Here is a 20,798-nt window from a genome sequence, read left to right as displayed (position 1 = left end):
AAAGGTTAAAGTCTGGTGAGTAGAATTTTTGTGTGATTGGTACACTGAGCCATCATTTGTTGATCCCTGCTTGCAGCACTGGGGCTGGCAGTAAGAAGGTGGTGATATTTTGTTATGGTGGGCTAGTTTGACAATATTTTGAAGACTTGGCTGCCTCATTCTTTAAGATGAAGTGACCAAACAGTGGCCTGTAGCTGATATTTATAGTTGCAGGCCATAAGGAGGTGGGAATTTCTATTTTCTTCTGATGGATGGTGAAAAACAGAAAAGGAAGAAAATTCAGTGCTCTAAAAAGGGACCTATATTCCAGTATGTCTTCCTGTTGGACATGCATCTACCAATCAGAGCATGGAATTCCATACTGCCTTATGACCTGGAACTATGACTATTATGACATGGTGTTATTACTTAAGAATAGAAACAGCATTCTAGTATTCATAGTCCATTTCCTAATCTGTTGAATGACACACAAGTGACATCTTCAGGATATCTAATGTTTTGCAGGTGATACCTCTGTTTACTGAAAGGCTTCAAAATCTTGAACAGTGTCTGACGGACATTGGCCAGGGAGCTGGCTGGCCATCTTTATCTATAGTACCTGTGTATCTCATAGCAGTTGTGGCATCAGTGCAGGTGAGACACCACATTTTTATATCATACTCTTGTTGCCTTTACCCTTCTACGCATCATGACTGCTAAGACAGCAGGTTTATCTCTGCATAAGAGAATGTTTCAGAAGAAAACTTTCTCAGATATTGCTAGACTGAGTACAGAAAACTGAACCAAATCTACAGGTAGATTGTACATTATGTTTAAAGAATGTGTGTTGCTGTAAAGTGACTGGCTGTGCATGTAGTGATACACCAGTCTGTCCAGATATGATTGTATTAAGTCACCAATTGCACAACCTTTGGGACCCTAAGCAGAGCCCTTTGTTACAGGATGCTGAGGCAAATGAAGAGTTATGTACTCAGTTGAAGCGATTCCTCTGTGCGCTTCCACTGTGTGGTTCTCCCTTGGACTGCCTGGACATGAGTGTGCGCAGTCTGTGCAAGGAGCCAGTTCACCAGGATGCTGTGCTGACAGCTCTGTGGGAGGGTGTAGTGCATCCACGACCTGTTGTACGCAGTGCAGCAGCATCTCTGTTTGTGGCAACAGTGGACAGTTTGTCAGAAGCTTTAGTGGCATCCCGCGTAGCTCCTGCACTTGTCACCTTGGCTAGTGACCCAGAGTTGTGAGAAATTACATATTATGTTGAGATAAAATTTAGAAGGGTAAAATATTGTTAGACTCCAGATTGGTTAGTTTGTTGGTTCATAGGTAAAGGTAAAGTTGTCTCTATTTCTAGTCACCACTCCCAGAGTAGATGTGGAAATAAAGCCTATATTTTTAACCTTGACATTCTGTGGAAGTCAGTTGCTGGTTACATGCTCTGTCCACATGCAGAGAAAGTCTATGATATTGAATAGAAAAATCCACACCCCAGTCTGGAAGGGGGTCTGGTAGTTCAGCCTGTAGACAGTTGCTTTACTGTCTGAGTTATCCTGACTCAAACATGGGAGTCATGTAATGTACACAGTTTTGTTCATTTATGCCCTTCTTTGATTAAAAACTTTCTGACTTACAGATCTGTGAGAAGTGCAACAATTCCAGCTTTTGGAACTTTGATCACTAATACGGCAATGAAAGAAGTAAGTTGATCATGCTCTTTTAAATGGTGCTTTTTGATCAAATAAAGGGAGCTGTCCTTGCAGTGTTATTTCATAATGTGCTTGGTAAGTCACAAAAAAAATCTCCAATTGCTGAGGAGGATGTATTTACTTTAGAAGAATGAAGTAATACATGCATAGGAAGAGTTACGCAATGGAGAGAGAGTTTTAATTTAGTTGGGCAGACACAGTGCACTTGTGAAGAAAATGGGAAATGCATACAGAATTTTGATTGGAAGATCCCAAGGGAGGAGACTGCTTGGGAGACATAAGTGTGGATTGGAGGATAACATTAGAATGGAGCTTAAAGAATTAGACTCATCTGGCTCATGTAGGGTCCAATGTTTTGTGAACATAGCTATGAACCTTCAGCTTCTATAAAAGGAAAATCCTTGACCAACTGAATGCTATCAACTTTTGTAGGAAGCTCTTGCACCATGGAGTTAGTTCTTTATTTATTTGTGGAGTACATTTGTGATATATTTCATAAAACTTGTTTGTTAATGCAAGGTCCAAAGCAAAACATACATGCAAATCCAGAGTTTCCTGTCTGACCCAGTGACACGTGAAAATCACTCCATGCTCCTGCAGTTGGTATCCACCATGGGGCGCATCATTTCTGCTTGTGAGGCATGGTTCAGAGAAGAAGGTAAGTTCAAAATTTGCAGTATACTGCTACATTAGTAAGTGCTGTGGAGACTATACCAGTATTGAGCATTTTCAGTGGTTGTTTCATCACTTCTTTATTATTACAGTCACTGTTACTCTCCAAATCTGTTTCCTTGGTGGATTTCAAACTTCTTTTCAAATCAATTGCATGTGTTTGATGGATGCCATTGTACAATTAATGGGTTGATGAAAGTGGATGGTAGCTATAAATATGTATTATGTAAAACATATTGGCCAAAATATGAAGTAGCATAGTTCAAGCTGTTTTTGAGAGGTAGAAGAAGTGTATGGATAGATTTAGAAAATTATTGCATGGATACAATTCACACAACAAAGTAACAGATTTTGAATCATGTCTGCTTGACTGAGCAAAGCAGAGCCACCTATTATCATGCTCTTTATTGCTCAAACTGTTCACAATAAAAGGAAAAGTTTTTAATTCAAAACTGTTTATGTTAAAGAGTGGTGTATTGAGCAACTATAACATTTTAAAAGGGTTGTGTACTTTAATCATTTAGAACTCAAAAGTACATAATTCCAACTTTCTGTATCCTTTATATTTTGTTAATAAATTGTGTCTGTAAAGTTATGTTCATTATCAACTTTTTTCAGTAATTTTGCCTCAGCTAGCAGCAATAGCAGCATATGCCATGCAGATGTCCAATCAAACACGAAAATTGGACTTGGCAGTTGCTCTTGTTGAAGCTTTCTCTGCTGCTATATACTGCACAATATCCAAGCAGACCATCAGCACTGCATTACTTCCTGGTCTCAGGTATGATTTATCTATATTAGTTCTCTCTCACCACACAGAGGAGGTAATCTTTTCTTCTGGTTCAGGACAGAGTTAAAGCTACCATTTAAAATCTTGTAGGCTACATATTTTTGGTCCAGGTAATGGTGAGTATCTAAAGAAAACACCCCCATGTCCATACTAAATCACTGTTACAAATATGGTATTTGAAACCATACCATTTCAGACATGCTCTGAACACTGAAAATGTTTCATGTTAAATACATGACTTTGAAATGGTGTATATAGATAGCTCTTCCTGCTTTACATTCTGTTCCTGTATGTTGAAACATGACATGGTTTGTGATAGATATGTGGAGTCAATCAGCAGTCAGTCATTACCATCTTACCACAATACAGTCCAGGCCATGATAAAAGGAGCAGAATCTCGCATTGAAGTGCAGCGATCTCCTGAGAGGTACTGTATATATGTTCCACTTGAAGTGACATAAGATGCTGCAATGTGGGGAGTGGTACATACAGATTTTTTGAAAACTTACATGAATTATTATACTTTTGCAAGTTTTGATTTTCGGAATGCTCGCTGGTTCGAGTCTCGGGGGAGAAGAAATTTTCTCATGAGCTTTCGACCAGTGTATGGGACCGGTGCCAACCCAGCATCGTGAGGAAATTGGGGAGCTACAATGGGTAGCGTAATCCGGTCAGGAAAGCTAGCAATGGCTGGGGGTTCGTCATGCTGAATACACGTCACCCTATATCTGGTTGGATGATCGTTCACCTCTGCTTAGGCATGTGAACGTGAGGCCAGCAGTCAAGCTAGTCGGCTTTGGCTCTCTGGAGCTGTTTCGCCACAGATTTAATTTAATTTAAGTTTTGATTTAATCATCCTAAGAATGTTCAGTGAAGAACACACATCATGCAACTTCTTGTCTTGTAATTTCTTCTCTGCCTATTACCCAGATGTCCTACTCACTACATCATTATTCCTGTATTCATCACTGGTTCTTATATCTGTTTTCATGTTGCCACTTGCCATTCATGTTGTGTATGTCACATCTGACAGATCTCCTTTCTTATCTTTCAACATCTTTTGGGTCATCTGTGATTCCTGGTGAGAGGTTCTGATGCCAGTTCTCTGCTGATTTTGTATTTCATTTACTTTATTTTGTGACAAACTTTCTGCCCCTGTCTGCAAAGTCAAATGATAATGCTAAGCGGTGAAGAGTAGTCCCCATTTTGAAAAATGTTAACATTATTGATTTTGAAGCTGGTTGAGTGAACATTTGATATCAAGGATGAACATGGAATACTGCCCACAACAGTGAAGATATAACTGATGAACAAAAACATAAAATGTTGCAAAATTAGCAATGTCTGACAGTTAAATTTTTTAGAACCAGAGAAAAATGTTTTGCTGAAAGTGGAGATGTTATTGTTAATTTGGATTTCTGATCAGGAAGTTGTGGGAGATAATGTGAACTACACTTTGACAAGGCAGAAGGCTAAAATGTGTTTGGTATGACTTACTTGAAATGAAGTATCATAATAACATGCGAGTATATTCCTTACCTGTCACACTTTTAAGGAATAAGTTGATGGTCATCTGTTAAACTTATTATAGCACTGAAAGTGGCAGTTGTGCGGTTAACACCCCTGCCAAGTATTTATGAAGTCCTGATTCAAATTTTGGCTTGGAGACTGCCTAACCTGGCTGAGGTATTTCATAACTTTTCTCAGTCCCTCCATTTAAATGGCAGGATAGGACCTTAAAATATACCATGACTGTATCCTTCCACTTCCTTTCCAATTGACAGTTATCAGACTATTTACCACTGTAAGATCTACAGAGAGGGGGAAAAAATAAAAATAAAAACATAAATAACCTAAGAATTGGTCATTGTAGCTTTTAATTTAATTCTTTATGTTAGAAGTCTGAAATATATGAAGTTCTTCAGTTACTTTCAAGCTAACATATGTATTGGTTAACACTGTTTCATATTTAGTAACCCCCAATCTTTGCCTCAGGCTGACTACCCTGATGTAAGTTTTTATGGCTTTTTTTAAAATTTCTTCAGGCAAGTGCTAGCTCTGCCTTCTCTCATTTATAATAATCCTATAATTTAATATTTGATGCTATATATGTTAATAAGTTGAAAATGTATCATTTAAATAAAACAAGAACAACTTTATATTTACATTTGATGTTTAATTTACTTTCAGATCTGGCAGTATAAGCCTTGCAATGGCGACTGTCAGTGTTGAAGATGTGAAACAGCGAGTATCCAAAATGTTTCAGAATAAACATGCAGTGAACCGGCCAGCCAATCTACCCAACATTCCTGGCATTTTCCGAAAAAAATGAGTTGCATATCAGGTTGGATATTTTTCATATTTTGAGGAATATTATAATGACTCATCAGGTATATAAGTTGATACTTGTGCAGTAAATAAATGTACTTTCAGATTTTGACTACATAGTTTGTTTATACATGGTAATCACTTTTTTTTAAAAAATTGTTTTATCCTGTTAGCTCATGTTGCTTGTGAAGCCTTGTGTGTTGGATCCAAATTAATGCATTTTACCATGTTTCCAACTTGTATGTTTTCTGATGCTACTGTTTGTTATATGTGCTGCTGTCTAGTACTGTATATGAGAGTTAAGTAAATGCTTGTGTTGTAGGCAGCCCAATAGGCAAGTGATGTATGCATGCGTAACCCCCGTATTCCTGAGTGGAGAACATTTATCTTGTTGCTTTCTGCTGTTTGTAGTATTATTATTTATTTGTTTTGTTATTATTCACTGTTTTATAACTTTCAGTATTATAAAGTATTATCAGTAAGATTTACATCAAATTAGAACATGCATGACTTTTTTTGGTCTGCTGGTAGTGCAGCACATGATTCCTAGGCTGTATACATCATAGGGACTTAACTCTCTTATACAGTACATAACCATATAGGTATTTATCACCCACATCACAAGCCAAAAATTCATGCTATATATATTTACATTTTTATTGAGCAGGATGCATTTTCATATTTCACTTTATATTTCTTTTGTTCCTTCTATCTTGATTTCTTTACTTTGCTATCTTTTCCTGTAGGCTATTTAATTGTTGTGCACATATTTAGTTCACAGTTGTTGCTCATTTCTTTCCTTTTTGAACAGGTATGTTTCTTCAGAGATAAATTCCATGAAGCATAGTTTGTAACAAAGTAATATGAACAGAAAGCCATAAATTTTATGTTAATTCTTTTGTTTTTTCTTTTGAATTTTGTGTTGAAAAGTTTGTTTATCAGAGATAACTTTACGTTGGTTTCCATTCTAGATTTATGAGATTAAAGACATTTTCTGTTTTAAGCAGATGTAACTTTAGTCAAGGTTTTGTTGTATTATGCTTATTTCTTTTCGTTCATGAGACACTAAAGACTGCAGCAGGCTGCCATCTTGCCTCTGACAAGTCACACTGTTTGATATAATAAAACATAAATCTTTAAATATTGTTATTTCAATTAGTTTTTCCTGCATGTTACTTAAACCATCCTCTGTTGATATATGAATAGTGTGAAACTGTCTTATACTATAGAAACAAATGATAACAATGCCCCACATCAGATATTTCTGATAGCAGGTCTGCACCTATTGGCAAATTCATTGCCAAAATGTTGGCTTGAAATGTCTTCGTTCATTCATGTAAAATATTTTATCTTGTCTTTAACATACATCGCCCATTTACCACAAAACCTTCATAGAGTACAGCAAGTGTGAGGACTTAAAAATATATTGATTTTTTACTTGTTTAACGGAGCATATAAATCTTGCAATTGATAACACTTGTGTTACAGCTGTGTTTAGTTGTGGCTGCTTGTTCCACAGATTTGAACTTGCATTGAACACTCTGACTTTTGTGTTAGTTGCAGCATACTCATTCCTGTATTAAGCAGACTTCGTTTTAGGAAGTTTCAAAGTAATTTCAGAAGTTTTTATGTTTTAGAAAATGATTGTTAACTTAACTCGTAACTTAATGTGAGTCTTTACTTGTCCTGCAAGCACCATTTTGCTGTTCGGATATGGTCATATGTTAACGCATTCCACTCTCGATAATAATTACTCTACTCTTCAGTGGTGACTGGTAGAATCATAAAAATAGTACTATTTTTTTGTTGAAATGTGGCTGAGTAGCTGTCACCATATAGGTGTCTTAGGAATAAGATTTCAAAGTTACATGCCTGGATAACCTAAGTGCTTGAGAGTTAAGCTTCATGTCATGAGATGTATGACATTGATTCTTGATTTATTTAACCGTACTTCTTTGACTGCATTTGTTGTGTTATAAGGTGAAATTTTAGTAAATAATGAATTAGATAAATGCAAAAGTAGGTGGTTGTTGCCAATTTTTAAAATTCTGTATCAGCATATGCCTGGAGGGGCTGAGGGAAGCTACAGAGAAAGTCAAGATAGTCTCGAAGTTGAAATTTTGGATCTTCCAAATACGAAATAGGAGTGATTGAGCTCAGTGTTTGGTGAAAAATAAAATGAAGGAATTATGTGCAGGGATTCATTAGTCACTTTAAGAACAGTGTATGAAAGTGCATCTTAGTATTCTTTATATTGGTACCTAGTGATACAATGGAAAGATGTTAGACTTCTATTCCAAACTTGTGTTCAACACTGGGCCAAATTTAGTGGAGTTGATCTCTAAGTCAACACGTGAATATGAGGAATATCATGCCCAACTGTAGTGTGGATCCCACATTAAGCTGTATGTCTGCTCTCTGAGCTGTCATCCTCATCATCCTACTATTTGGGTTAGTGGAAGGTTAAGGGAGTCAACTGGTGCTGCCAACTCGGAAATGGATGATTTTACTGTTTCTGAGATAAGGCGGAGGCCAAGAAAGTTAATGAATAGGTAATAACTGAAAGCATTATCCAATTAAATTTTTCAAACATAGTTCTAGTCTAGCAGATGACATGTTTTGTTCATCTGCAGTAAAGGAACTGCTTATTTAAGAGACTGTAATTTAGATTTGTGTATGTACCAATTCTTGTTCACTGTGGGTGGATAGGCTGTGGATTTTTTGGTATTAACAGACAGTAAATTTATTACTCATGGGCAGAAATGGGTTGTGAGTGTATAATTTTAATAAAATACACTTTACACTTTGTACATGTAATGAAAATGTGTGCAACCACTTAGAAATGCAGGGTTCTGTGACACAGATGAGAATTACAGATTTAGCATATAGTGCGGACTGTTAAATCTGCAAGGTAAAGAACTGCATTTAAGCTGCATGTATAAGGTCAGGAAACAAGTTGAGATTTTGCACATTAGAGAAAGCTTTAAATGAAAGGTGTGCATACAGAGCATTGCACTCGACAGAACTCAGTATATTTGAGTGAAAGACCAATTCCCTCACAACCTGGGAAGGTTATTTCAGTTGTTAAAGCTGGGTATTCTCTAGCTATCCAGTAGTTACAGGTACCAGGGGCTATTAGATGGTGAAGGTGTACCTCTAGGCAGGGGTATATTTGGTGAATGGAGAAGTGTTACACAAGAAATACCTGCCACAATTACATCTTCAACAGACATCCTTACATCCATTCAAATGGACCACAAAAAAATGTAACTAGTATTGTGGCTATTTTAGCAGGGACAGTTGCAAATAATCTTGTACATGTTCCTAAATTGTTGTAATTGTAGCCTAATGCAATAAAAGTACTTATCAAGTTACATTCAGTTGCTTATGCTATAAAGTATCATAGAAATCCATCCATAGTTTTCGTCTGAATTGCTGTGGCTTTGTGTACAGAATCAGAACTTTGTCCACTCTTGTTGATATTGCAGATATCATTGAGTTTCTGCCAGTAATGTGAGTGGATATTTTTTGTTTTCTGCTTGTATTCTGTCACTCCAGAACCTGCTAACCCCATTGCAGCAATAGTATGTCCAAAAGTGGAAATACAGGGATTTGTTTTATAGTTTTATGACTTTAGACAGTTGTTTACCTCATACAGATGAACAGACCTCATTATAATTTTGTTGTTCCAACAAACCATCTTTGAAAAGCTGAACTGTAGCAGTTAGAAAGCACTCACTTTTTGTGTGTTTAATGACTCTCAGCTTGGTTTATGAAAACCCAATCAAGAAGTAGTTTGTCTTGTTTTCTTGGTTGTGATCATACATTCTTACAATATGGAGCAAAACTGTGGTCATGGTAAGAAGTGCTTGAAATTTCAACCAGTTTCTTGGGCTTTGTACATGTGGTTTTAAAGCACTGTTAATTGGTCTTAATATATATACTGCTATGCAAATGTGATAGCTTCAAGATTGTTGTTAGATTCTTCAGAAAAATTTCCCATGATTGTGATTTGTATTTCATTTTAAGTAATTACTCAACTAATTTTAACACAAGTGAATGTGTATCATTTTATTTTATATATTCTGTACACTGTTTTGGAATCATATTTTATAAAACATTGACAATTCACATGCATACATAAACATGAATAGTTGCAAAATTTAAGTCTTTTATTCCATGTTTTCCCACATTTCTGTTGTCATGATTTTATTATTTTAGATGTTATTGGTACATCTTAATCTTTCCATTCATCTCTCATTTTTTAATGTGCCTAGTTTAAGTCTGCAGGTGGGAGATGATGATGTGCATTTTGAATATCTGCTGTTTCACTGCTGACAGCTGATTATGACCCGTACTTGGTCACATAATAGCGCAGGTGGTTTGTTGGTGACTTCTCACTGCAGAGGGGCCCATGTTCACTCCTAGAGTGATTAATGTGTGATTAGGGTGTGCATACTGGCACCGAGGTAAGTTTTTCTCAGAATACTTCAATTTTTCATTTCTAATCATTCTACCAAAGCCTCATATTCATCATCATCATCATCAGGTGCTGATACAGTATATTTGAAGATGCAGTAACAAGAAATCTACCCCACATGACTTCTGTCATCACCAGTAGTAGCACCAACCACATTTGCTTCCATCCAGTACCTTTGTTTCTGTAAGCTTAGGACTGGAGCTAAGTACCTAGTTAACTAATAGCACACACTGTGTTATTTTGATGTAATTTCATTAACACGATATTACATTTTGTTTAATGCCATTTCTGTGTAATAGAACATTGTTTTAAGTTATAAGTGCAGTGAAAGCTTGTTGTTGTTTTCATCTTTTAAAAGTGCATTGTTTTTGGGAACACATTCCTGACATTAATTGGAGTTTGCATGTACAAGAAAGATTACATTACTGCAGTTGAAAGTGCTTAAAACAGGGAGTATACTTTAGCTTTTGATTGATGTGTGTTAATAACACTTTCTAGCACCAGAATAACCAATAACTGTAGCAAAACTCAAACTGGGTATTTGAATATAAGCTTCAAGCATTTCTGCCAGACCAAACTGCTTGGTGTTTACTCATTATTACTGAAAGATTTCCATGTATTTTATGTTGAGCAGGGCAGGGCGTGCAGTCTGGAGGAAATGAGAAATGCCTTCAAAATTTTAATCTGAAAACCTGAAGGGAAGAAATCACTTGGGAGACCTAGACATGGTGGGAGGACAATATTAAAATGGATCTTCAAGAAATTGCATATGAGGTATGGACTAAATTCATCTGCCTCAGGATAGAGACCAGTGGCTTGCTTATGTGAACATGGTAATGAAGCTGTGGGTTCCATAAAAGGCAAGGAATTTCTTAACTAGCTGGATAGCTGTTGGGTTCTCAAGAGGGACTGTGTTCAGGAAGTTAATGGTTTTGAAAACAGAGCGTGCAGAAGGACATACAATACCACTCCATTGGGTGTTATCTTTTTTGTAGTTAATGGCAAGGAATGCACCCAGAACAAATTGGAGAATAGGATTGAATAAAAGCATTAACAGAAGCTATGAAAAGTCAACTGCTTTTTGTTTTATTAATGTACCTAACATTTTACAAATAAGGCATAGTTGAACTAAAGGAAGACGTAAGTACCACACATAGATCTATAATTTAAATTCCATAATAAGAAGGCAGTCTAGAAGCAAAGATCAGTGACAGTAAAATGTGGAATATAATGGAAGTGTTCTGTAAACATTCTGCTGTTAACTAAATGTAAACTGATGTGCTAAGACAGTTATGTCATGATCTGTGAATATTGAATGACTTTCCTAATCAGATTACAGTTATAGACCTAAATAACTTTCCAAGTTTTTTCAGTTTTTAAGTACATAATTATTTTCATAATTCCTTGAATATAGTTTACTGTAATTTTAAGTTTTTAAATGGGAGATCATATTATATTCAGGTAAATAAGGTATTTACTAATACATTATTGACAGTTTGCATGTTGAAAATCACACTGTTATTAATTGATCAAAGTAAATTCTTAATCAGGTAAATATTTAAAGTGGTTGGGAGTCTTAGTATGTATGCTTTATCACCTCATGGCTCAGTTATGTTTTACCATCATTGAGAAAGAACTGCACTGTATTTGCGTGTTGCACTAAAGTAAGGGTATGACAGGAAAGGCGTTACAACTTGCTATGTTTGTCAGCAGACAGGTGGAATTCCCGCACATGCTTGATGACATGCTTTGCAGTACCTGGTGCTGATGTTACACCATAACCCCCATGTCCATAGTTATGCACAACCTGCCAACATAAATCAAAAGTTTTTCATATTTGAGATTGCCTAAACTTGAGGCAGAAGGCATTGCTCTCTGTTAAAAGTTCTGACCTGCAGTATACATATGCATTCACACTACTCATATTGTATACTCATAATTTAACCTACTGAGAAAGAAGTTCAAATTCCACTGGAGAGTTCCTCAGACAATCACCTGAATAGGATTTAAGTAAATTTGAAATGCATACTTCATGTCTGGTGTGACATTTCCTTCCCTGTCATACTGTACCTTTCCTACTTTCATTTGAGTCAACCTGTTCCCAACCTTCATTATTTTCCCTTCAGAGTGTGCCCTGGTCTTCTGTTGTTTTCTTAGGTCATACAGGGACCAGTATGAGTTAGTCTCTGCCTGGTTTTGCATGCTTCATGTCACTTCCATTTACTTCAGATGAAATTGGGGTTTTCTTTCTGTATTACAAACTGGGGCAGTGAACCCACACAGATCCCTGGCACTGCACGGTGATTCGTCCTTTGTTACTTGTCTGTATTTATCTACATGCATGTATACTCTTATTCAATTCATAGTTTATGAATAAACAGTTTTCTTATAAAGGGTTCTGGGCCTGTATCCGTATCCCTGGCAAGATGCAGAAATCAGTTTTTTGTGCTAATGATACCACTAGTGCACAATGTATAGAGGCCTTTCCAGTGACTTACCTTCAACTTCCCAAGCACCTCTGCTTCTACCCTCACCACATTGCGATGAGGGCGAAGCCCAACACACTCTTTTAAAACTTGAGCCTTCTGCAAGCTGGGGATCAGCTTGAAGCATCTTTCCTTTATTGCAGCACTATCATGACGACTCAGACTGATGTCATAGCTCTCATAATGACGACATCCACCCAGTGTTACTCCATCAGAGCGTGGAATTATATATGTGTCATGTTCAGCATAGAAAAATGTCTTTATCCATGGAGCATGTACCTGGATGACATACAAATAGAAATTATATTTGCTAAATTGCAATCAGAACAGATTTAGGTAATCAAAAATTACATGTTTGTTGCTGAAAGTTTGATAACTAAAGCGTTCACATTGCAAGATGTATTAAAAGACTTTTAAAATAAAATGTGCATCTCTCATAGGTTAGTATAATGGTGATGCTCTAGACTTGCATTTAAGAGGTACCTGGTTTGATTCTCAGCCAGGTTATTGACTGTCGTGACACATTCCTCATGGTCTCTCTATCTGAATGGTGGAATTAGTTCCTTTTGCAGATACTTCTATATTCACCACTGATGACCATTTTCCTGTCTCATTTGAGCCTCTATAACTTCTGATTCACTGTCTGAAATGTAACATATCCAGACCAACTCAGCCTCTTGTCCAGTCGGTACTGGGGGTCCTTTCCCCAAGGCCGGGGCAACACTGACCATTCACCCCATATATTGCTGAGGTTGAAAATGAGTAGGAGCTATACTTCTCTCCCCCTGAGCAGCTACATGGTATGTAGTGGGATAGCATTACTTTTTATTACTGCTTTCCTGTTTTTAAACAATCCATTTCCTCATGTTTACAGATATAAACTGGACTTTGCTAACATATGTGAAATAGCTCAGAGTTAGAGTGATCTTACCTCCTTACCAGGTGGAAAGGTAGTCAGAATATGCAGTTCACCTCCTTATAAAGCCATTGTTAAAACTGAATGGAGCATATCCTTCTGTCTTCATTGTATTGTGCTTAGGCACAGGAGAATTTTTCCTTTGATTCTTCAAGCTTAGAATTAATTTAATACACATATAGTTTGCAAAAATGAGTCCAGAAAATGTATTCTTTATCCACTGAGGTAGGAATATTTATTTATGTAGTAGAAGATTTGAAGATAGCATAAAGATGGATGGTAGTGAAATAGGCTGTGAGGATAGGAGTCAGAATTGGCTTGGGATCATGTCCAGTGGCAGGCGTTGGTACAGTATCAGCAGTGATGGGCCTTTGGGTTCTGCTACCAGGCATATGCTCCATAGAGGTATAAATTATGTTATCCTTTCATTCTGTTAAACATTCATAATACTCAGTAATGTTTATGTAAAAGTTACAGACCTTAATGAAATTGTATTTTATATCATGTACTCTCTTTTTATACAGTGAGTTGTTTTTGTGAAATGTAATATATAATTAAATCTGAAGTTCATGTGAAATAGCAGTTAGATTTGCCTGACAACTTGTAGCATATATTGCCTGTGCCAAACTTTCTTAATGTCCATTAACAGACCGACAAACATACTACTTTCATATTTCAGTTTACAAGTAAAGTTTACCAACAGACCTTAATAATTTGTCCTCGTATTGGAACTAGTTTGTTGTCAGAGCAGAGGTATTTTGCTCCAAGCCCAGTACAGTTTATTACTATGTCAAAGTCGTGTTCCAGGTCTTGAAATTTGGTCACAGTTTTCTTTGCTATTTTGCCACCTGCCCGCTCAAATCTGGAACACAAAACATATCAGACATACTGCAACATTTTCAATTGATATATATGTAACTTGGATCGTAGAATAATGAAAATGTGTACTCCAGTTTAAAGGCTTTCTGGTTGGTACTACTGGTTAGGAGGCTGGGGCAGAGGAGACATCTGTTCTGGATGTAGTAGTCAAGAGGCCAATTCCAATTCCCCTACAGAATGTCAGATACTGGCCAGCTATTGTATTTTCCTTTCCTTATGAGGCAAGGGTGAAAACTAGTCACAAGAATTCTGTGCAACATGGTAGGAAGTATGCTGTGGACTGGCTTTATTTCTGATTCTCAGTTCCAGTTGGGGTCATGTGGTACAGAGCCAAGTTCACAATATACCTGACAGCCAAGCAAGGTTTCTCAATTAAGACCTCTATCGGGTAAATGGTAAGAAATGACAACAAAGCACTGAACTGCTCAGGACAGAAACTTCTCATACCACTGCCAAGTGAAAACTGAAAATTTTGGTTGAAGGCTACCCTAACCCTGTGTTGTGATTGGCTATTGTATTTCTCATTGAAGGTTAAGTTTCATAAGAAAATGAATGAATTATAGTCCCTAAGATTGTCACTTTACTGTCTTGTCAAGGTTGTCCATATTTTTGAAACTACTATTATTTTGAACAGAAATTTTGTGTTTATGGATGTGAATTTTATTACTTTGTGAGACAACACAAAATACAGTGATTGGAAAATAAAGAACTCTGGGAGATGATATAATCTAAGAGAAATTAGGATACTACATAAAGAGGAATTTGCATAATTTATGTGGGTCACATGTAGTTGTGTAGTGAAATAAAGAAAATATTAGACTGGAGAGGTAGCTTGCATGGAGAAAATAGCAGTACATACACAGTTTTAGTGGGGAAACCTTGTAGAAAGCAGACATATTGACAACTGAGAGGGAGTTGGTAGAATGAGAACTAGACTGAATCTGTTTAGGATAATGTCAGAGTTTTGGTATTAACAGTGTTGGCTCAGGTTCTGTTACCAGAAAGAAAATTCAATCAAGGTCTTTAACATGTGATTACCTTTCCAGTGACCAAGGCAAGAACTTTGTGCATTCTGTCAAAAGTGTTGTAAAATATGACCCATATTTCCAATTTCCTGGGCAAAGTTTGAGCTCTTCTTCTGTTGTTCTTCGATACAGGGGAACAGTTTTCTCCAAAAGGTGATTCTGGAACAGGAAAAAGGAAAAGACTCTAAATGAAACATTTAACTGAGTACTAAGTAGGATTTGAGGTTTTCACTGCAGTGAGTCTGTAGATGGCTGTCTTCTAATGGAATACTGTTAATCTCCTGTCCAGTGAACTGAATGAGCCAGCAGGATATTCTGTTATGGTACATTCAGCTTTAAGAATAGAAGGTATCTTATGGGTTTTTCCTATGCAATTTAAAATTATCTGTTTCTCACAGTGAGCTACATTGCAGTTATTTTGGGTGTTTTTCATGCTCTAGCATGACTGAAGAACATCTGTGGGCTCATCCATGTCTGTCTTTCTTGTTTTGGTTGTGGTTTTCCTAGGAATTACTTAACCTGGATGACCTATGTCATTGTTGGAACACAGTGTTACAACAATGTGAACTGGGACCATATTTTAAACACATTGTTGCAATTATGGGAACAGGTAATTGTTAGCGTAAATTGTTATATAACAGTGAGGACTGAGGTCATTGTTGGCTCACAGTGTCCTCTGATAATAATGACCCTGGACACCTCTGTTGCCTTTGTTATTCCTTTCAAGTAAGAATGATCTATGTCCACATTACCTTTGAACCATAGTTATCAATGAAGGAACCTGCTGATATCCTGTCACCTCCCTGTCTTGTGGCATGAACACCTTTGGTATTTCAGTGTACACAAAGGAATGCACTCTTCCAGTCTTGTTCTTTGATAAGATGGTAGTGAAAGATTATCTTAGTTTCCTTTGGACAGGAGTTCTGAATTTTGCTTTGATAATAACATATTCCTGCCATTTTTTTTAATAATATTGCCTACCTTGCTAAATGTGACTGTCCTCTTTTACTGTCTCCTCTTCTGTCTTAATATCTCTGTAGTAAATTGTGTAGAAAACTTATGTATTCCATTTCTTCATGTTACCAACTCACATTTAGAATAGCAAGGCCTGTTCAAAGTGTGATTGCATATTTTCCATGTACTCAGTAATGTAGCAGAGCAACCTGCTTTATCCCACTGTGCATTCTTCAAATGTTGTTGCCATATGAACAGTAGTTTTCTCTTAGCATCAGACAGACAAGATCTAGGGAGTTGTTCAAACTTATATAATTCTGTGAAAGTATAAACTGGATTACACTGGCTCAGGATCCAATACCAATATTTGGGTTTTATGGGAACAGGGAGTCTTTTGATTTTCTGAATTATAGCCTGCTTCTCAAGGAAGACACATATACTATGGACTTAGTTCATTTTCCCATCAGATGTTGGTTTGGTGTTAATGGATTCTACGTTTGAAACAATTCTTGGTATTAGATTGTGTTAGTCATAGAACAACATTAACATACTTGGACAAGTGATGGGTCAACACTGGAGAAAATATAACCAGACACCTGGCTAACCCCAGCCCTGGGTGCCTGTTCAGATCTTCTCAATTCATCGTAATAGTTGTATGAATCCCTGATCCACTGGCTGCAAATATAATTAAAAACACACATCATTACACAATTTATGTACTGATTTTTGCTCTGAGACATTGTCCCTTAACACCGGTTCTTGTCCCCTCATTACATATTTATAAATTACTATAAATCTCCACCATGAACACTCCTTTCTCTAAATATTTGAGATTATTCCATTTTCCTATTTTAGCAATGTATTGGAGTTCGAAAAAAAAAACAAAAACAAATATGTTTGTTTAACTGCAGTACCCGATACACACTAATATTTTAGTCCAATAATTAAGTTCTGTGGTAAAGAACTATTCACAAAAGGACAGTGCTCTGTTTGTTAATATGTAAAGGAAATATGAAGGCATGTAAGAGGAACTGTAGGCAAACTCCATGTTTTCTAAATATCACTATGTACACATCTGTAAGTGCTGTGGCCCTGATACCCACTTAATATGCTGTATGTGACCTAGGGCCAGTATAGAATTCTGACAGAAAAATATCTGCTGGAAATCATACCCTGGTCATCAAACTCATAGCCATTGACTTTAGAGACTAAGCTATCCCAGTTCACACACTCATTTTTTTTTGCAAAAATTCAATTGTTTTTATACATCATTTCTTCTTTCTAAAGTACATGACCCTACAGAATGCTTTCTATGAATCCTTCTATTCCAAGTGAGAACTACTCCCTTCAGAAATACAACAGTCAAATACTGAATCCAGCATATCAGAAACATAAAAACGCAAAAGACATGAATACATGTAATCACAAATGGGTTATTAACAGCAACATTGGTGAAGTTTCGTATTGGTACTTACCTGACTATTTGTAGAACCCAATTCATTATCATCTCTAAATCAAGAACTAGACACTGGACACAACCGAGAGCCAGTTCTGTCCTGTCCTTAAAATATGTCTTGCGAAGATCCATCTTAATGTTATCATCACATATCCTGAGTATTCCAAGTGGCTGCTTTCAAATAGGTTTACCCACCAGTATTCTGTATGCATTTCAATATTTTCTCCATTTAAACTATTTGTGTGGCTTGTCATAATCTTGATTTAACTAGCCTAAAAGTATCAGGTTAGTATATATCATGATATTTCTTTTGTAAGAACCTTGATTTCACATTTAATTTGGTAGCACATTGTTTTTGGATACTTGTAATTTATGTTTATGCAACGTAATAAGAGAACAGGTTTAATAACTGTACAAATAACTCATGCAATTTCATGCACGCACACACACTGTGTATATATATATATATTTTATTCTGGAATGTAGGTGGAAGAGTAACACATTTTAGTAACAAGCATTTCATCAGTCACTGTAATTCAAGCAATGAAATATGTATTTTAATATAACCTTGTAATTTCTGGAGTTGGTCCTTCAAAGCTTGGGCTTGGTCGGAAAATTCCAGCAGCAACTTCACTTGTTGTATCTTTGTTGAACTTGTCTGCAATTATGGTGATGCTAGCTGTTGGGAACTCTACCTGCAGCTCAGTAGCAGTTGTAACTCCCACAACTCCTGCTCCCAGCACACCCACACGCAACACACTCATCCTCAGTGTATCTCAGCTGAAAACCGCACATCTAATAACTTTTTGTTTCTGGATTGTATTTATACATGGTACAGGATATTCCAAGCAGTTGATAATTCCCTGCTGATACAGAAGCTGAAGGTTCATTACATTCATCACAAAAGACTACTGGACTCCTTTCTGAGCCAGCTCACATCTTATATTTCTCTTAGATTCATTTTAATGTTTTCCTCTCATGTTGGTATTTCCTTTAAGGGTTTCAAACCTAAACTTTGAATGAATTTCTTGGTTCTCTTTCTGTGTTAAGTTGGCAACTAGTCCTTTTATCTGATGATTTTAACAATATTAGTTGACTAGTATTTGAGAAAGTGCTTATTATGTGATACCAAGCATACTGGTGTATAGATAACTTTCTACGCTTGTATTCAGGAGGTAATTGTTTCGAATCTGAGAGGGTTACTGCCTATCATAATTGAGGGTTTGTGTGATTTTCTTCAGTCTCTTCAGGCAATACTGGTCTAGTACCTGCAAATAGCCCATGACTGGCTCCCTCCAAAGCCTTACCTGTTAACCGTTCATTAACATATTTCCATTTCATTCAGTGCTGTATAATAATATCTGCATGTTCAAAAACCTGTGAACAAATTTTATTATGTAATTTTCTCCTCCCACCTACTATGTCTGATATTTTGTATGTCCATAATTATATTTCTTTGTTTTCATGCACCCTCAATCGCTTCTCAGAGTGAGAAACAAAGTTTCACACCCTTATGTACTAATTAATCACAATAGTATGGTTAAAATTAAATGTTAAAAGAGAACAGTTACTCGCCTTAGTGCTTGCTCACTTGAAACTCGGTGACTGAAATTTCTTTCAAAAATGTCATCTTATATGTGTTCCTTTTTATTAGTTTCATAATAGTATCCAAGGACAGCAATAAAATGACTTGTTGTACCAACACTGTTTTCTCTCAGATTACCCTGTCACTTTTTTTATTATCTCCGCCCTTTGTTTACTCAGTGGAAGGTTAAGGTAAGACCTTAATGAATGCACATGTCAAGAAGTTTAGCATTTGGCAACATTTAATTAACAGTGGAAATATTTTGATATATGTAAAGAAGGAGCTTTATAACGCTTCAGATATTGCACACAACTGAAGTCTGTACAAGTATTTCAGGAATAAAAAGAGTGGAAGTATAAATTCTGATTTGGAATGCATGTTTTTTCTAGATATGTCCTTTGCAATTTTGCTTGCTTAATTGGACTTGATTGTTTATTGAAGATTCAGATATACTGTTTACAAAGCTAAGTACCAATACTGTTACATTGCTGGAGGCAAAGATTCTTTTTAATTTAATTTTGTTGATTATACACAGTATCAGATTTGTGCCACAAAGTTTCTTGTATGGTGGGCTACTGTTGAACAATCTGATAAAGATCAATTACATGTAGTAAAATTATGGTAGATGAATAATAGCTAGAATTTATTTTGGCTGTCAACTTGTTTTATAGACCCCAATATAAAACTTAGAAATCTCTTAAATAGTATTGTAGATGGAACATACAGATATGTGTGATTTAAATTTCATGAACACAGTTTTGCATATGTTTAGTCTGACATATAAGTAGCATATGTATCAGCATGTGTTCTACACATTACTCTGTTACCTACTTCCAAGATTAAAATTTATTTTCTTAGTAAGGATGTACTCTCACCATTTTCTGAGTCCTCTAGCAATTTGAAGAAGGGTGTAAGGTTCAACTCTTTGCTAGATAGTCTCTACATCAGAACAAAATCTGCCACTACAAAATATGAGCATTATGACAATAAAAGGTCCATGAATTCTGCCATTCAAAATGGGCGCCTCGCACATTAAGAAAACTTTGTGTCAAGTACATGGTCACTATTGGTATTGGCAAAAGCATCCTTAATGTAAGTTTTCAGTTATCCTGTGTTGACATGCAAACACGTTGCACAAGAAGGCTGTATTCGATTGTTAGCGTATTTGCCCAGGCTTTTACACCAATCTCTATTACATGCAAAACCCTGTTTGTAAAATAAATTTAATATGTGCTGATTGAATGGGAAAATGAATCAAGAAGTGTGATTCAAAGATGTTTTTTAAGTAAACTGAACTCACACTTTTGTTTGTACAGCAAGATGAGCGGTTCTTGGCCGGTGAAATCCTTTATACGCAAAATGAAGGGCTCTCCTCGCGAGCGATAACACCTTATCGCTTCTCTGCCAGTCTGTCCCGCTGCCCCTTCGTTTGGCAATATGAGTACAGTCTGTGCTTGTTGAGGGTGTGGTACAATACAAAATTTTGATTGACTAATTGATTCGTTGTCATTTAATATGCCGCCATTT

General features: G+C 36.4%; 2 protein-coding genes across 14 annotated transcripts in view; one reads left to right on the top strand and one right to left on the bottom strand.

Moving 5' to 3' along the window:
- The window catches only part of LOC110838684 (RAB11-binding protein RELCH homolog), a 25,086-nt gene extending 14,042 nt beyond the window's left edge, over positions 1–11,044 (top strand). For 3 of the 7 annotated variants that reach the window (XM_022082130.2, XM_087357102.1, XM_087357101.1), the window contains 7 exons: positions 505–633; positions 942–1,234; positions 1,628–1,691; positions 2,220–2,358; positions 2,991–3,153; positions 3,482–3,589; positions 5,353–11,044. In XM_022082130.2, coding sequence (XP_021937822.1) covers positions 505–633; positions 942–1,234; positions 1,628–1,691; positions 2,220–2,358; positions 2,991–3,153; positions 3,482–3,589; positions 5,353–5,494 — 1,038 coding nt within the window. In that variant the 3' untranslated portion in view covers positions 5,495–11,044. The remainder of the gene's footprint in view (positions 1–504; positions 634–941; positions 1,235–1,627; positions 1,692–2,219; positions 2,359–2,990; positions 3,154–3,481; positions 3,590–5,352) is intronic. The other 4 variants (XR_015537388.1, XM_022082129.2, XM_022082128.2 and 1 more) reach the window with 4 other exon arrangements.
- Positions 11,032–20,798, bottom strand: part of Daao1 (D-amino acid oxidase 1) — a 23,402-nt gene continuing 13,635 nt past the window's right edge. For 2 of the 7 annotated variants that reach the window (XM_087357129.1, XM_022082143.2), the window contains exons 2-7: positions 18,254–18,466; positions 16,782–16,905; positions 15,290–15,435; positions 14,078–14,234; positions 12,469–12,735; positions 11,032–11,777 (exon numbers count right to left, since the gene is read on the bottom strand). In XM_087357129.1, the coding sequence (XP_087213255.1) occupies positions 11,658–11,777; positions 12,469–12,735; positions 14,078–14,234; positions 15,290–15,435; positions 16,782–16,905; positions 18,254–18,450 (1,011 nt within the window). In that variant the 5' untranslated portion in view covers positions 18,451–18,466 and the 3' untranslated portion in view covers positions 11,032–11,657. Of the gene's footprint in view, positions 11,778–12,468; positions 12,736–14,077; positions 14,235–15,289; positions 15,436–16,781; positions 16,906–18,253; positions 18,467–18,993; positions 19,064–19,261; positions 19,873–20,146; positions 20,463–20,571; positions 20,726–20,798 lie in introns of those variants that run through there. The other 5 variants (XM_087357128.1, XM_022082140.2, XM_022082142.2 and 2 more) reach the window with 5 other exon arrangements.

This window comes from Zootermopsis nevadensis, unplaced genomic scaffold, assembly GCF_977971745.1.
Source record: "Zootermopsis nevadensis isolate Lab colony 2312 unplaced genomic scaffold, Znev_1.0 Znev_ptg000028l, whole genome shotgun sequence".
NCBI lineage: Eukaryota > Metazoa > Arthropoda > Insecta > Blattodea > Termopsidae > Zootermopsis > Zootermopsis nevadensis.
Note: the sequence above shows the minus strand (reverse complement) of the source record. Positions and strands in the feature narration are given on the sequence as shown.